The sequence below is a fragment of the Sus scrofa genome, chromosome 2, assembly GCF_000003025.6.
Source record: "Sus scrofa isolate TJ Tabasco breed Duroc chromosome 2, Sscrofa11.1, whole genome shotgun sequence".
Taxonomy (NCBI): domain Eukaryota; kingdom Metazoa; phylum Chordata; class Mammalia; order Artiodactyla; family Suidae; genus Sus; species Sus scrofa.
This window is the reverse complement of record NC_010444.4, coordinates 40,787,306-40,804,681: the sequence shown is the minus strand read 5'-3', so window position 1 is coordinate 40,804,681 and position 17,376 is coordinate 40,787,306. Positions and strand designations below refer to the sequence as shown.

Genomic DNA, 17,376 nt, shown 5'->3' with positions numbered 1-17,376 from the left:
AGACAAAAAAAAAAAGGCCACACCTGTAGCATATGGAACTTCCTAGGCTAGGGGTCGAATTGGAACTGCAGCTGCTGGCCTATGCCACTGCCACTGTAGCAACGAGGGATCTGAGCCGCATCTGCAACCTACACCACAACTCACCACAATGCTGGATCCTTAACCCACTGAGCTGGGCCAGGTATCAAACTTAAATCCTCATGGATACTAGTCAGGTTCGTTTCCACTGAGCCACAATGGGAATTCCAATTCTTTAGATTAAAGTATATTTGATTTACAATGTTTTTTCAGTTTCTGTTGTGCAGCAGAGTGACCCAGTCATCCGTAATTCCCTGTGCTATATAGTAGTACCACAATGCCCATCCATTCCAAATGTAACAGTTTGCATGCACCAATCCCAAACTCCCCGTGCATCCCACTCCCTCCCCTCTCTTCTGTAGCTTTGCTCTCCTTGGCCGTGATCTGTTTTTGTTTTGTAAATAGGATCATTTGTGTTTCATATATTAATTTCCACAAATAAGTGATATAATATGATATTTGTCTTTCTCTTTCTGACCTCACTTAGTATGATAATCTCTAGTTCCATCTGTGTTCCTGCAAATGGCATTATTTTGTCCTTTTATGGCTGAGTAGTATTCCATTTTTACCATTTCCATATTTACCACATCTTCTTAATCCACTCATCTGTTGATGGACATTTAGGTTGTTTCTATGTCTTGACTATTGTAAATAGTGCTGCTATGAGCATAGTAGTGCATGTATCTCTTCAAATGAGTATTTTGTTGGGATATATGCCCAGGAGTGGAATTGCTGAATCACGTGGTAATTTTATATTTAGTTTTCTGAGGTACCTCCATATGTTTTCCATAGCAGTTGTACCAATTTACAGTCCCCCCAGCAGTGAAGGAGGGTTCCCTTTTCTCCACACCCTCTCTAGCATTTGTTATTTGTTGTCTTGTTAGTGATGGCCATTCTGACCTGTGTGAGGTGGTGCCTCACTGTAGTTTTGATTTGTATTTCTCTAATAATAAGTGATGTTGAGGATTTTTTTATGTACCTGTGTGGGCCATCCATGTGTCTTCTTTGAGAAATGTCTATTCAGGAATTCTCACCATTTTTCAATTGTGTGGTCTGTTTTTTGTTGTTGTTGAGTTGCATGAGTTGTTTGTATATTTTTGGAGATTAGGCCCTTGTCTGTTGCATCAGTACATATAAAGTCTTAAGGAATGGGTAGCAGTACTGCCTACTTCCTTGTCCTATATAGAGCAAAGTGGCCAGAGCAGTTTTCCTTAGATGGATTTTTTTTTTCCTCTATCTTACTATGGTTACTCATGACCTCCCTAGAGAAAAGATCCTGGGATACTCATAACTATTCTTGTAAGATTCTGGTAGGCGAAACAACCCTAGGTTCTTCTCTATTTGGAATTGTATTTAAGAAATGTCTCACATAGATGTAGTTAATTCTTTTTTTTTTTTTTTGGTCTTTTGTCTTTTTAGGGCTGCACACGTGGCATGTGGAGGTTCCCAGGCTAAGGGTCTAATCGGAGCTGTAGCTGCCAGCCTACGCCAGAGCCACAGCAATGCCAGATCCAAGCTGCATTTGTGACCTACACCACAGCTCATGGCAACACCAGATCCTTAACCCACTGAGTGAGGCCAGGGATCAACCCCGCAACCTCATGGTTCCTAGTCAGATTTGTTTCCGATGCGCCACGTCAGGAACTCCAGATGTAGTTAATTCTTAAAAAAACAAGCAAAAACTTTCAGGGATTATTTGAGCTTCATCCTTGACAGTCAAGACAGATGGGGTTTGGAAGATTCCCTCGAGGAGAAAATTTTCTGGTAACCTGTTGAGAAGGGAGATAAATAAAGTTGGAAATATAATTTAAAAGCAGGCTGAGTTGGTTATTGACTTAACTTGCCTCACCTCCATATTCAGCTTTCTGTACTTTGCTTTGTGATGCTGGCTGGACCTCTGCATAATCATTTTCTCCTTTGCCAGTTGGCATCTTGTTAGGTTCTGCCAATATGTGACACTAGAGGGAGGGAGGTTGGAAGGGAGGAGGGGAGCTGTGACCTGCCGCTTTCTGTTTGCTTATTGTCCTGGTCACTGTTATTCCAGCTGCAGCCCTTTGTTTCAATGGTAGCAGTTGGTTGTAACCTCCAGTTTTGTTTTTTGGGTTTTTTTTTTTTTTTTAACTCCCTGCATTGGCTTCATCTCGTCCCTTTAGTGGTATCATCAGCAGCCAGATTTTGCCTCTTCCCAAGTATGAGCCTGGATCCATGAAGCACCTACTTTAGTCTCTGTTTCCTCAGCCTCAGGGGTGGTAGCTTCAAGTGCAATTACTACCTCTGGATTATTGCAGATGTTCCCCTTTTGCTTTTTCAGCCCTTCAAACATCTAACTAATTCCCTACATTACATTCCTTCTGTTGAAATGTATATGGTGGTTTGTGTTTTTATGTCCAGCCCCAGGCAGAAACACAGATATAAAAATGGATCTATGGGAGTTCCCGTCGTGGTTCAGTGGAAACGAATCTGACTAGGATCCATGAGGACACAGGTTTAATCCCTGGCCTCGATCAGTGGGTTAAGGATCTGGCATTGCTGTGGCTGTGGTGTAGGCTGGTGGCTACAGCTCTGATTCAATCCCCAGCCTGGGAACCTCCATATGCTGTGGGTGTGGCCCTAAAAAAAAAGGCAAAAATTGGATCTCTGGAGTTCCCTAGTAGCTCAGTGGGTTAAATAGCCAGCATTAGTCAGTGGTGTGGCTCAGGTCACTGCTGTGACATGAATTTGATCCCTGGCCCAGGACCTTCCTCATGCTGCAGGTGTGGCCAAAAGTTAAAAAAAAAAAAGAAAATTGATCCATAAACATGATCTGGTTTTCTTAGCAGTTAGCTGAAAAGTGATACATGATTATTTTGGATGCAAGTCCTTATCATTATCCTATTTCTGATATATATACATAATTTAGTAAATTTTAGAATTTATAGTTTTCCAAAAATGCCAGATGGTACCTGATCTGGAAAAAAAAAAAAAGTAATAAATAAGGATTTGATTCCTTTCCTTCACTGCTCACGTTTGGAATCTGGCCATTGGAATATGAAGTAATATATTCCTTATATACAGTTCTATATTCTGTTGCATGTGATGAAAACCCAATTCAAATTTAGAGTATAGACACTGTATATTGTCTATGCAACTGGAGAGGTCTCAGAGCTAGCTTCAAGTATCAAGACACAGCCTCCGTAGGAGTTCCCACTGTGGTGAAAAGGGATTGGCGGCATCTTGGGAGCACTGGGGCACAGGTTCAATCCCTGGCCCTCATTACACTATAGATGATTAGTGGTAGATCTGCAGCACAGCTTGTATAACCTCTTTGGTTATAATAATCCACATCACATTTGTATTAAAGCTATTGTTGGAATTTCCTCTGTGGTGCAGTGGGGTTGAGGGCAACTCTGCAGCGCCAGGATGCTGGTTCGATCCATATTAACACATTAGCACAATGTGGTAAAGGATCTGGTGTTGCCAAAGCTGTGGGATAGATCACAGCTGCAGCTTGGATCTGATCCCCGGCCTGGGAACTCCATATGCCACAGGGCAGCCAAAAAGAAAAAAAAGACACACAGCCTCTGTATATCTTAGCTTATATTTCCTCTATTGGCTTAATTCTCAGGTAGTTTATATTTCCTCTGTTGGCTTAATTCTTGGGTAGGGTCTTCCCATATGATGGTAAAGATGACTATACAGTTTGTTCTCAGAGTCTAATGTCATCCTTAGAGCTTATGATTCCAAAGAAAAATGAGACTTAACCTCCCATCTTCCATTTTCTTTTCTTTCTTTCTTTTTTTTTTTTTTTTTTTTTTTTTTTTTTTTTTTGTCTTTTTGCTGTTTCTTGGGCTGCTCCCATGGCATATGAAGGTTCCAAGGCTAGGGGTCAAATCAGACCTGTTGCTGCCAGCCTATGCCAGAGCCACAGCAATGCTGGATCCTTAACCCACTGAGCAAGGCCAGGGATCGAACCCGTAGCCTCATGGTTCCTAGTCAGATTCGTTAACCACTGAGCCACAATGGGAACTCCCCATCTTCCATTTTCTAACCTCATTTGTTATGCTTGGGCCATATGCCCATTTTTTAACTAATTGCTAGGGCTAGAAGGAAAGATAGAACAATTGGTCAGGTCTGGTTATTTGCTTATCTACTCCTAGATTGGAGGGCCGGCATTAATTATAATATACTGAGCCACATAAAATGGTTTCCCATATGTGGCTGCTTGTCTATTTTTGCTTAAGGATTCAAATTAAAAAGAACTTCAGGTCAGAAATTAGGGATAAGGGTTAAATATAATAAAATCCTTTGAAAGGATTTCATAACTTTTCATTTGTTTTAAACTGTTATTTGGGAGTTCCTGCCATGGTGAATGGGATTGGCTGCATTTTGGAAGCTCTGAGATGCATTTTCAATCCCTGGCCAGACACAGTGGGTTAAGGATCCGGTGTTGCCATACCTACGGCGTAGGTCGTGACTACTGCTCAAATCTGATCCCTGGCCCAGGAACTCCATATGCCACGGGGCAGCCAAAACGAGGGGAAAAAAACCCCGAAAACCCTGTTACCTGAAGTGGAAAAATCCCAATTCTAAAAATTTAACAATTACATGAAGGCAAAACAATTTTTGTTGCATTCTGTCATTTACTGTAACTTTTTTTTTTTTTTTTTTTTTGCTATTTCTTGGGCTGCTCCTGCGGCATATGGAGGTTCCCAGGCTAGGGGTCTAATCGGAGCTGCAGCCACTGGCCTACGCCAGAGCCACAGCAACTCGGGATTCGAGCCGCGTCTGCAACCTACACCACAGTTCACGGCAACGCCGGATCATTAACCCACTGAGCAAGGGCAGGGACCGAACCCGCAACCTCATGGTTCCTAGTCGGATTCGTTAACCACTGCGCCACGACGGGAACTCCCATTTACTGTAACTTCTAATCACTAGGAACATTAAAAAACTTTATGGCATTTTTTTTTTCTCTTAAAAATGTAACACTCCTTTGACGTTCTCGTCGTGGTGCAGTGGTTAACGAATCTGACTATGAACCATGAGGTTGCAAGTTCGATCTCTGGCCTTGTTCAGTGGGTTAAGAATCCAGCGTTGCCTTGAGCTGTGGTGTAGGTCGCAGACTTGGCTCGAATCCCACATTGCTGTGGCTCTGGTGTAGGCTGGCGGCTACAGCTCTGATTAGACCTCTAGCCTGGGAACTTCCATATGCCTTGGGAGCAGCCCTAGAAAAGGCAAAAAGACCAAAAAAAAAAAAAAAAAAAAAAAAAAGTAACATTCCTTTGATTATAAAATAACCCACAAAATTTTTTCTCTTTCTCCTAAAATTGAAATGGGAACATTTTCCAGAACATTTGATTATTCAGAACTTTCATGTATTTTAGGATTTGGCTGATGAGCTTGCCCTTGTTGATGTTGCAGTGGACAAACTGAAGGGAGAAACAATGGATCTTCAGCATGGCAGTCTTTTCTTCAATACTTCAAAGATTGTCTCTGGAAAAGGTTAATTTTAGTTTTATAAAGTTATTTTCAGAGCTTTAAAAAAAGTAATGAATTTTACCAAACTGTTGTTAGTAAATATAAAATTAAAAATATCACCGCTATGGGAGTTCCTGCTGTGGCACGGTGGATTATGATCCAGCTTATCTCTCTGGCAGGGCTGGTTCGATCCCTGGCCTTGTACAGTGGGTTAAGGATCTGGTGTTACCACAACTGCAGCTTAGATACAGTCCTTGATCTGGGAACTTTCATATGCCATGGGTGTTGCCAAAAATTAAAAAAAAAAAATAGCACTGCTATGATTAGGACATATTGTTTAGAAGTTTATTTTTTTGGGTGGAGTTCCCGTCATGATGCAGTGGTTAATGAATCCAACTAGGAACCATGAGGTTGCGGGTTCGATCCCTGGCCTTGCTCAGTGGGTTAAGGATCCAGTGTTGCCATGAGCTATAGTGTAGGTGCAGATGAGGCTCGGATCCCGAGTTGCTGTGGCTGTGGTGTAGGGAACCTCCATATGCTGTGTGTGCGGCCCTAGAAAAGACAAAAAAAAAGAAGTTTAATTTTTTTAAAAGAACATTCCATTCTAATGGAAAATTAGATAAATACAAAAAAAGGATAAAGAAAATTTAAAATCACTTCTGCTGATGGTTTTGTGCCCTTCCTTCCTTTTTTCTCCCTCCCTCTATCCCTCCTTTCCTTCCTTTCTCTCCCTCTCTCTCTCTCTTTCGTCTTTTTGCACCCAGGGCATATGGAAGTTCCCAGGCTATGGGTCGAAACAGAGCTGCAGCTGCTGGCCTACACCACAGCCACAGCAATGTGGGATCCAAGCTGCATCTGTGACCTGCACCGCAGTTCACAGCAGTGCTGGATCCTTAACCCACTGAGTGAGGCCAGGGACCAAACCTGTGTCCTCATGGATACTAGTCGGGTTTGTTATTGCTGAACCATAATGGGAACTCTGGTTTTGTGTATTTCTTTCCTTTTTTCTATTTTTATGTTTTTTATGGGACTAACATATTATATAAATGTTTTTTTGGTTTGTTTTTTTTGTTTTGCCATTTCTTCGGCCGCTTCCCTCGGCATATGGAGGTTCCCAGACTAGGGGTCTAATCGGAGCCATAGCCTCTGGCCTACACCACAGCCACAGCAACGTGGGATCCGAGCTGTGTCTGCAACCTACACCACAGCTCACGGCAACACCGGATCGTTAACCCACTGAGCAAGGGCAGGGACTGAACCCACAACCTCATGGTTCCTAGTCGGATTCGTTAACCACTGCGCCACAACGGGAACTCCCTATAAATACTTTTTAAACTTATTATTCAGTCTTATATATTTTCCCAAGGATATGCAGTCTTGAACAGTTTTTGTAATATTATTGTTATATGTTTATTCTTTTTACCTGTTTTTTTTGGTGTCAGAGTGTTTTTAGAGGACCAGGTTTCAGGGTATAGTTCAGGCTGTAAAAGAGGAAATGGAGCACTTAGCCTCATTAACATTAACATCATGTGTTGACCAACTAAGAAGCCTTAGATAATTAGGAAAAATAATTATTTTATCTTATACCAAAGTGTATTGTAGTTTTTTGGTTTGTTTTTTGTTTTGCTTTTTAGGGCTGCACACACAGCATATGGAAGTTCCTAGGCTAGGGATGGAATTGGAGCTGCAGCTGCGAGCCTATAGTACAGCTCACGGCAACACTGGATCCTTAACTCGCTGAGTGAGACCAGGGATCAAACCTGCATCCTCATGGATCCTAGTCAGGTTTGTTAACTCTTAGCCACGAAGGGAACTCCCTAAAAGGACAGTTTTTAATCATCGTTTTAATATGTTTTTCTAGGGGATTCAACTTAATTTTCTTTTTTCTTTTCTTTTTTGGCCACCTTGTGGCATATGGAGTTCCTGCCAGGAATCACATCCAAGCCATTGTTGGGACCTCAGCCACAGCTGTGTCAACCCTGGATCCTTAACCCATTATGCTGGGCCTGGGATTGAACCTGCATCCCAGTGCTCCCAAGATACTGCAGATCCCCTTACACCACAGGGAGAACACCTCAACTTAATTTTCATTGTAGCAATAATTAAAAAATTAATTATGTAGAGTTCAGGTTATGGCCCGGTGGGTTATGAACTCAACTAGTAACCATGAGGATACGGGTTTGATCCCTGGCCTTGCTCAGTAGGTTAAGGATCTGGTGTTGCCTGTGAGCTGTGGCGTAGGCCAGCAGCTGCAGCTCCAATTCGACCCTTGCTTGGAAATTCCATATGCCTCACCTGTGGCCCTAAAAAAACAAACATTAAAATTATGAAAATTTGAAGTATAAAAATAGTTTGTGTATAACAAACATCAATATATCCAACACTCAACAAATGAAATAAAACATTACCAATTCCCTTGATACATTCTTTGTGTTACATCTATTCATAGCTCAACCCTGAATGTAGTGTTTACCAGTATTTCTTTCATAGTCATATTTTAGTGATTTACATTTGTTATGTAATTAATAGATATAGCTGAAATAATGTTTGGGGATACACATGGCAGATTCTTGATATGTGGTAGCTAATGAGCAGAAGCATACAGACATACTAGACAGAAGTCTGCTAGTTGAGATTGTTCAGTGTGCTTTGGGTATCAGTATGTTTTACATCAGTTAATCTATTAAACTGGGTAAGAGGAGTCAAAGCTAGTGCTGTATTAAAATACCCCAAAAAATCATTCAGCCTTTATTTTCCAGTAATAAGGCAGGATAAATGCCCGAATCAATCCTTTTGCTGTAAAAAATTTCTGCATAAAGTAATAAAAGAAAAAACAAAACAAAAAATAGAAAAAATAAATATCAATACTTAAAGAATTGATGTGCTCTTAACAAAGTAAGACATTTTCAGAACAAGCACTGAACAAAGGCAGGAAACTAGAGAGCTAAGCAGAGCACTGTTTTTTTCACCAATTAGCATTAGCCAAACCTAGTGAACTTGAATTTTTTTGTTTTTTATGTTTTTCTGTTTGTTTATTTTGGCCACGCCTGAGGCATGTGGAAGTTCTTGGGTTGGTGATCCAACCAGTGCCATAGCAGTGACCTGAGCCAGCACTGGATCCTTAACCATTGTGCCACAAAGGAATTCCCTAGTGAACTTGAATTTTGGTTTTCACTGTCTCGCAGGACTTGCCAGACTGGAGACAGAGCCTAATTTGGGGAATTGTGTAGAAAATAACCCCGTAAAGCTGGACCCCTATTGGACTACACCAGTGGTCAGTAAACTTCTTCTGTAAAGGTTCACATAGTAAATATTTTGGGCTTTGTGGGGTGCACAGTCTTTGTCAAAACTATGCAGCTCTGCTATTGTACAAAAGCAGACATTGACAATACGTAAGCAAGTGGTTGTGGCTATGTTTCAATGAAACTTTATTTACAAAAACAAGTATTAGACCATATTTGGCTTGCTGGCCTTAGTTTGCCAATTCCTTAATGCAAGGATGACCTGGAAATAATTCCTTTCTTCCTACCTCTGGGAACTTCAAGTAAAATTGAGTGTCTTCTGATTTCGTAAAAGGGGGGAGGGGCTGCTAAGCATTTGGAGCCAGAAGGTAGCCCTTAATTGAATTCCAAAAATATTGAGTAATCTTAAGATAGTCTCTGGAGAAAACACACTTTATTTAAGACCTCAAAGTACTTCCCCAAATAAAAGTGCAAGAAAAATAAACATCTCACAGTTGGAATAATTAAATCATGTATGGGAAAATACATGAGCAAGAACCAGCAGGTGTATTAGAAAAGTCCAAATTAGATTTCAAATAATGAAATTATCAAACACAAATTATAAAGTAACTATTATTATTTAAAGAAATAAGGCACAGGGGTTGCAGGTTTGATCCCTGGCCTTGCTCAGTGGGTTAAGAATCCAGTCTTGCCATGAGCTATGGTATAGTTATCAGACACGGTTTGGATTCTGCGTGGCTGTGGCTGTGGCTGTGGCTGGTGGCTATAGCTCCGATTTGACCCCTATCCTGGGAACCTCCATCTGCTGTGGGTTCGGCCCTAAAAAAAAGAAAAAAAAAAAAAGAAATAAGGCACAAACTTGAAAATATCAGTATGAAACAGGAAACAACAAGAAAAAGAGCAGATTTTTAGAAATAACCAAATGAAATGAAAACCCAATTAATAGGTTTAAAAACAGAGCAGACACATTTTAAAAGAGAAGTGGTAAGTCTAAGGCAATAACCCAGAAGACAGCAAGAAGTGGAAAATATGACTGGTTAGGAATCATGGAGGATAGAATGAAAATGTAAAGAATATGTAATTAGAAAAGTGAGTGAGGAGTTCCTACTGTGGCTCAGTGGTAACAAATCTGACTGGTATCCATGAGGATATGGGCTCAATCCCTGGCTTTAGTGGGTTAAGTATCCAGCCTGTGGTGTAGATGACAGATGTGGCTTTGCTATGTCTGTGTCTTAGGCTGGCAGCTGCAGCTCTGATTTGACCCTTAGCCTGGAAACTTCTGTGTGCCATGGGTGTGGCCCTGAAAAAAAAAAGTGAGTTGGGCAGAGGAAATATTTGAAGGGATTTTGATTGAGCATTTTAGAGAACTGATGAAAAACAACCCAGAGATTCAAGCCAAATAATCCCAAGAGGAATAAATATAATATCCCTACCTAGACATATTCTTGTGAAATTAGAGAAGATTAAAGGCAAAGAGAACAAAAAATTATCAGAAGACAAATTACCTGCAGGAAAATGGAGAGGGTAACAGACTGACTCATCAATAACACCAGTGAAACGTAAAGGCAGTGGAATGATAATGTGCTGAGAGAGAGAAAATGTAAATCTAGGATCTCAGTAAAAATATCTTTGAGGAATAAGGGTGAAATAAAGACATTTTCAGACAAAAGACTAAGATAATTACTGTCAGACCCTCACTAATGGAAATTCAAACTATATTTTAAACTATATTAAAGGCAAAAAAAAAGGAATCTCAAATATAAAGCCTGAGATTCAAGAAAAAGATGAAGAACATAGAAAAGGGTAAAAATAAGGACAAATCTAAATAAACACCAGTTTTATAAGATTATGTGTTTTGAAGTTCCCATTGTGGCACAGTGGTTAACGAATCGGACTAGGAACCATGAGGTTGCAGGTTCGATACCTGGCCTTGCTCATTGGGTTAAGGATCTGGCATTGCCGTGAGCTCGGATCCCACATTGCTGTGGCTCTGGCGTAGGCTGGTGGCTACAGTTCCGATTAGACCCCTAGCCTGGGATCCCACATTGCTGTGGCTCTGGCGTAGGCCGGTGGCTACAGCTCCGATTAGACCCCTAGCCTGGGAACCTCCTTATGCCATGGGAGCAGCTCAAGAAAACGCAAAAAGACAAAAAAAAAAAAAAAAAAAAATATATATATATATATATATATATATATATAGTCTTATGGGGTTAAAAAATTTTTTAAATATATCATATAAATCTGGGGGTCAGAGGTAATAGTGGTGAATGAATTAGTGTTCCAAGTTTCCCAATCATTAGGGAAGAGGGAAAGGTGATGATTGAATTGGGGCTTTGATGGGGTTGAATATGCATGTTGTAACTTTTTTTTTTTTTTTTTTTTTTTTTTTTTTTGCTTTTTGGGGCCACACCTGTGGCATGTGGAAGTCCCCAGGCTAGGGGTCGAATTGGAGCTACAGTCGGCTGCCGGCCTACACCGCAGCCACAGCAACACAGGATCTGAACCACATCTGTAACTTACATCACAGTTCATGGCAACGCTATATCCTTAACCCATGGAGTGGGCCAAGCATCGAACCCAAATCCTCATGGACACTAGTCGGGTTCATTTTCACTGAGCCACAACAGGAACTCCCTGTGACCTTTAATAATGGAATTTGTGTAACTTCCAAATTAGTGAAGAGAAGAAGTAAAATTATAAAAACATACCTGGTGAATCAAAAAGAAGATAAAGAAAAACAAAGTCAAGAAGAGGGACAATATGTAGAACTAAGTAAGTGTTTAGCAAGGATGCCAAACACTAATTAATTAATTTTGCTTTTTAGGGCCACACCTGTGGCATATGGATGTTCTCAGGCTAGGGGTCAAATTGGAGTTGCAGCTGCCAGCCTACACCACAGCCACAGTGCCAGATCCAAGTTGTGTCTTTGACCTATACCACAGCTCATAGCAACACCAGATCCTTAACCCAGTGAGTGAGGCCAGGGATTGAACTTGTATCCTCATGGTTACTAGTCGAGTTTGTTAACCCTGAGCCACAACAGGAACTCTACAAAATTATTAAAAATCTATTCAAGGAGTTCCCGTTGTGGCTAAGTGGTTAACGAATCTGACTGGGAACCATGAGGTTGCGGGTTTGATCCCTGGCCTCACTCATTGGATTAAGGATCTGGTGTTGCTATGAGCTGTGGTATAGGTCAGAGAGACAGCTCAGATCTGGCACTCTGGCTATGGTGTAGGCTGGTAGCAGCAGCTCCAATTTGACCCCTAGCCTGGGAACCTCCATATGCCACAGGTGCAGCCCTAGAAGGACCAAAAAAAAAAAAAAAAAAAAAAAAAAAAAAAAAAAATCAAAAACAGGCAAAAATTTTAAAGCTGTTATTTATGTTATCAAAAATAGGCAGTACCTAGGAAAAATTCTAAAAATACATATATAAGAGCTTTTTTTTTTTCTTCCCCCTTGCTTTTTAGGGCTTCACCCGTGGCATATGGAGGTTCCCAGGCTAGGGGTCAAATCAGAGCCACAGCTGCCGGCCTACACCACAGCCACAGCAGCTTGGGATCCGAGCCACATCTGTGAACTACACCATAGCTCACGGCAACGCCAGATCCTTAACCCACTGAGCAAGGCCAGGGATGGAACCCACAACCTCATGGTTCCTAGTCAGATTCGTTTCCTCTGCACCACGACGGGAACTCCTATAAGAGCTTTTATACAGAAATTTAATACAGCTTCATTGGAAGATTTTAAATATCTAAATAAATGAAGAGATATGCCTTGTTCATAGAAGCCTCAATGTCATAAGATGTCCATTCTTCTCATATTCATCAGAGATTATATACAGTCATAGTCAAAAACCCACCTGGTTTTGTTGTTTTTGTTGTGCATATTAAACTAACTCTAAAATTCATTCGGAAATTCAAAGATCTGATAATAGACCAGACACTTTCTTTAAATCTTATTAAAATTTTTTTTTTGTCTTTTTTGGGCCGCACCCATGCCATATGGAGGTTCGCAAGCTAGGAGTTGAATCATAGCTATAGCTGCCGGCCCATGCCACAGCCACAGCAACACCAGATCTGAGCTGCATCTGTGAACTGTCTCACAGCTCACGGCAACACCAGATCCTTAACCCCCTGAGCAAGGCCAAGGATTGAATCTGTATTCTCATGAATACTAGTCAGATCTGTTTCTTCTGAGCGATGATGGAAACTCCAAAAATAGTTATTTTGATATGGTCCATTATAAATAAGTCAGTAGAGGTTATACTCTGCCACAGATGCAACTGTGTAGTGAGAATGTTGTGGCACCCAACGGTAAATGTCTGAATGATGTTCTCTTATTACAGCTAGACTGCTCACCTTCCATGTTCTTCCTGCCCATTGACTGCTTCCAAATTCAGATGACCAAATAGTCTTTTGTCCCCAAAGTATATTCAAAACAGTTCAGACATTCCAGGATGTGCACTCTCCTTAAATCCCAGATAAATCTTTGGAGGAGCAAAGCCCCAGTGGATGGCAAAGTGGCCACCCTTGAAGAGCTGCTGTGTCTGCTTGGCGTCTTCGCTCAGCTTCACCATGGCATAGCCAGAGCTGCACAGTTAATAAGACTCTTTAAAAAGAACAAGGTGGTGAAAATTTGCTTTACCAGATATCAAAACTTATTACAAAGCTACATTAAGTGTTGAGGTAAAAGATTGTTGTCTAAAACTGATCATATTGTAGATAGATGGGAAATTTGCAGATTTATAATTTTTCTTGTGCGGATGGTTAATATTTATTTTTTGTTTTTTTGTTTTTTTGTTTTTTAAGGGCTGCACTCGTGGCATATGGAGATTCCCAGGCTAGGGGTCGAATCAGAGCTGTAGCTGCCAGCCTATACCACAGCCACAGCTACTCAGGATCCGAGCTGCACCTGTGACCTATACCACAGCTCATGGCAATGCTATATCCTGAACTGAGCGAGGCCAGGGATCAAACCCGTGTCCTTATGGATACTAGCCGGGTTTGTTAACCACTGAGCCATGATGGAAACTCTGGGTAATGGTTATTTTTATGGAAAGAAATAAAATTGAACCCTTTCCTTAAAACACAAACAAAAATTAATTCCAAATTGGTTAAAGACCAAAATGTGAAAGGCAAAACTTCAGAGCTTCTGTTTAGAAGATAATGTAGAATATCTTTATGACCTCAGAATAGGGAAGAATTTATTTTTTTAATTTAAATTTTTTTCATTATTATTATAGTCGATTTTTAGTGTTTTGTCAGGTTCTGTTGTACAGCAAAGTGACTCAATCACACACATTTCCCTGTGCTGTACAGTAGGGTCTCATTGCACATCAATTCCAAATGTAACAGTTTGCATCCAAAAAACCCCCCAAATGCCCATGCATTCCATTCCCTCCCCTTTCACCCTTCGGAAACCCAAGTCTGCTCTCCTGGCCATGATCTGTTTCTGTTTTTTTTTTTTTTTTAAAGATAGGATCATCCATTCCATATTGTAGATTCTACAAATAAGTGATATTGTATGGTATTTGTCTTTTTCTTTCTGGCTTATTTCACTTAGTATGAGAGTCTCTGTTTCTATCCATATTGCTGCAAATGGCATTATTTTATTTTATTATTTTTTTTTTTTGTCTTTTTGCCATTTCTTGGGCTGCTCCCGCGGCATATGGAGGTTCCCAGGCTAGGAGTCTAATCGGAGCTGTAGCTGCCAGCCTACGCCAGAGCCATAGCAACGTGGGATCTGAGCCACGTCTGCAACCTACACCACAGCTCATGGCAACGCTGGATCCTTAACCCACTGAGCAAGGGCAGGGACTGAACCCTCAACCTCATGGTTCCTAGTTGGATTCGTTAACCACTGCGCCATGACGGGAACTCCTAGTTTATGTTTTTTTATGGCTGAGTAATGTTCCATTGTATATACGTACCACATCTTTTTTTTTTTTTTTTTTTTGGTCTTTTTAGGGCTTCACCCATGGCATACGGAGCTTCCTAGGCTAGGGGTTGAACCAGAGCTGTAGCCACTGGCCTATACCACAGCCGCAGCCACGCGGGATCCAAGCCACATCTGCAGCCTGCACCACAGCTCATGGCAATGCCAGATCCTTAATCCACTGATGGAGGCCAGGGTTCAAACCTGTGTCCTCATGGATGCTAATCAGATTGTTTCTGCTGAGCCATGTTGGGAACTCCGTGTACAACATCTTCTTAATCCATTCATCTGTTGATGGACATTTAGGTTTTTTCCATTTCTTGGCTGTTGTGAATAGTGCTGCTGTGAACATAAGGGTGCACGTATCTTTTTCAATGAAAGTTTTGTCCAGATATATGCCCAGAAGTAGGATTGCTGGATCATATGGTAGTTTTACATCTAGTTTTCTGAGGTGCCTTCATACTGTTTTCCATAGTGGTTGTACCAATTTACACTCCCACCAGCAGTGGAGGAGGGTACTTTTTTCTCCACACCCACTTCAGCATTTGTTATTGTTGATTTGTTAATGATGGCCATTCTGACCTGCCTGAGGTGGTACCTCACTGTAGTTTTGACTTGCATTTCTCTAATAATTAGTGATAATGAGCATTTTTTCATATGGCTATTTCCCATCCATATGTCTTCTTTGGAGAAATATCGATTTAGGTCTTCTGACAATTTTTCACTTGGGTCTTTTTTGTTGTTGTTGTTGAGTTGAATGAGTTGTATATTTTGGCGATTAGGCCGTTGTCTGTTGCACCGTTGGCAAAGATTTTCTCCCATTCCCATTTTGTTTTTTTTAATGGTTTCCTTTGCTGTACAAAAGCTTTTGAGTTTAATTAGGTCCCATTGGTTTATTTGTGGAAAGAATTTTTAAATAGAAAATAGCTTTTGGGAGTTCCCATCGTGGCTCAGTGGAAATGAATCTGATAAGGATCCATGAGGATGGAGGTTTGATCTCTGGCCCCACTCAGCGAGTTAAGGATCCGGCATTGCTGTGAGCTGTGGTGTAAGTTGTACACACGCCTTGGATCTTGCATTGCTGTGGCTATGGTGTAGGCCAGCAGCTATAGCTCTGATTAGACCCCTAGCCTGGGAACCTCCATATGCTGCGGGTGTGGCCCTCAAAAGACAAAAAAAAAAAAAAAAAAAAAAAAAAAAAGAAAAGAAAAGAAAGAAAAAGAAAGTAACTTCTAAGTATATAATACTTTTTTAGAAGTCCACTAGAGGATAGTGATCATTGTAATGCATTGTCATTGGTTTTAATAGGTAAAACATTTTACAAAACTGGTCATCAGATTTAGAAGGTAATTAATTTTCTTGTGTGAATCAAGAACTTGTTTATGATATCAAATACAGCCCCTGTTAATAATTGTAGGTAAATACATGCTCACTCTTTGAATCCTCAAACACACATAAATTTTCAGAGTTCTAGCTTCTGATTCATATAGTATTTCTAAGAATCTGACTTGCATTACCTCAGTCCTTAATTGTAGATGAGAATGTGGGTTAAAAGGGATCCTAGTTTCTGTTATTATTTTTTTTAAAGCCATGTGAACATTGGTAAATCATAGTATCAAGATTTCTTTTCCTTCAGGTTATACAAGATAACATTACTGTTATGGAATATTTGTTTCTCTGCATATGCCAGACATGAAAGTAGATGAGTACTTTATTTTTAAAAATTTTTATTGGCATGTAGTTAATTTATAATGTAGTGTCAGTTATCTGAGTAATACCACTGTCATACGATAGGTTTTGGTTTGTTTTTGTTTTTGTTTTTTTTGCTTTTTTAGGGCCGCACCCCTGGTATATGGAAATTCCCAGGCTAGGGGTAGAATCATAGCTGTAGCTGCTGGCCTATACCACAGCCACAACAACTGCCACATCTGAGCTGAGTCTATGCCCTACACTGCAGCTCATGGCAATACCGGATCCTTAAACCCACAGCAAGGCCAGGGATTGAACCCCTACCCTTGAACCCACGTCCTCATGGATACTAGTCGGATTCGTTATCACTGAGCCACGGTGGAACCTCCCTGTAATACAATAGATTTTTGAAGAATTAAAGCAGTGATTATGGCAATCTTTTTTTTTTTTTTTTTTTTTTTTTTTTTTTTTTTTGGTTTTTGGGGCCACACCCAGGGCATGTGGAAGTTCCCAGGGTAGGGGTTGAATTACAGCTACAGCTGCCAGCCTACACCGCAGCCACAGCGATGTGGGATCCGAGCCATGACTGAGACCTACACCATAGCTCATGGCAACGCCAGATCACTGAACGAGGCCAGGGATCAATCTGCACCCTCATGGATACTAGTCGGATTCTTTTCTGCTGAGCCACAATGGAAACTCCTGATTATGGCAATCTTGATCCAAATATTTTCTTTTGTTTCCTTCTTTAGATTACAGTGTATCTGCAAACTCCAAATTAGTTATTGTCACAGCAGGTGCACGGCAGCAGGAGGGAGAAAGTCGCCTTGCCCTGGTCCAGCGTAATGTGAATATCATGAAATCAATCATTCCTACCATAGTCCAACATAGTCCTGACTGTAAGATGCTTATTGTTTCAAATCCGGGTAAGTCCTTTCTACTGCTTTTAACTGCATAGAAATGGTCTACTACC

The 17,376-nt window shown here is 40.8% G+C and overlaps 1 protein-coding gene and 1 pseudogene across 4 annotated transcripts in view; one reads left to right on the top strand and one right to left on the bottom strand.

Annotated features, from left to right (window-relative positions):
• Positions 1-17,376, top strand: part of LDHC (lactate dehydrogenase C) — a 61,548-nt gene that overhangs the window by 5,433 nt on the left and 38,739 nt on the right. For 3 of the 4 annotated variants that reach the window (XM_021077690.1, NM_001195775.1, XM_021077678.1), the window contains 2 exon segments: positions 5,442-5,559; positions 17,156-17,329. In XM_021077690.1, coding sequence (XP_020933349.1) covers positions 5,442-5,559; positions 17,156-17,329 — 292 coding nt within the window. 4 annotated transcript variants of the gene reach the window in all.
• Positions 13,042-13,536, bottom strand: LOC110259293 (annotated as a pseudogene).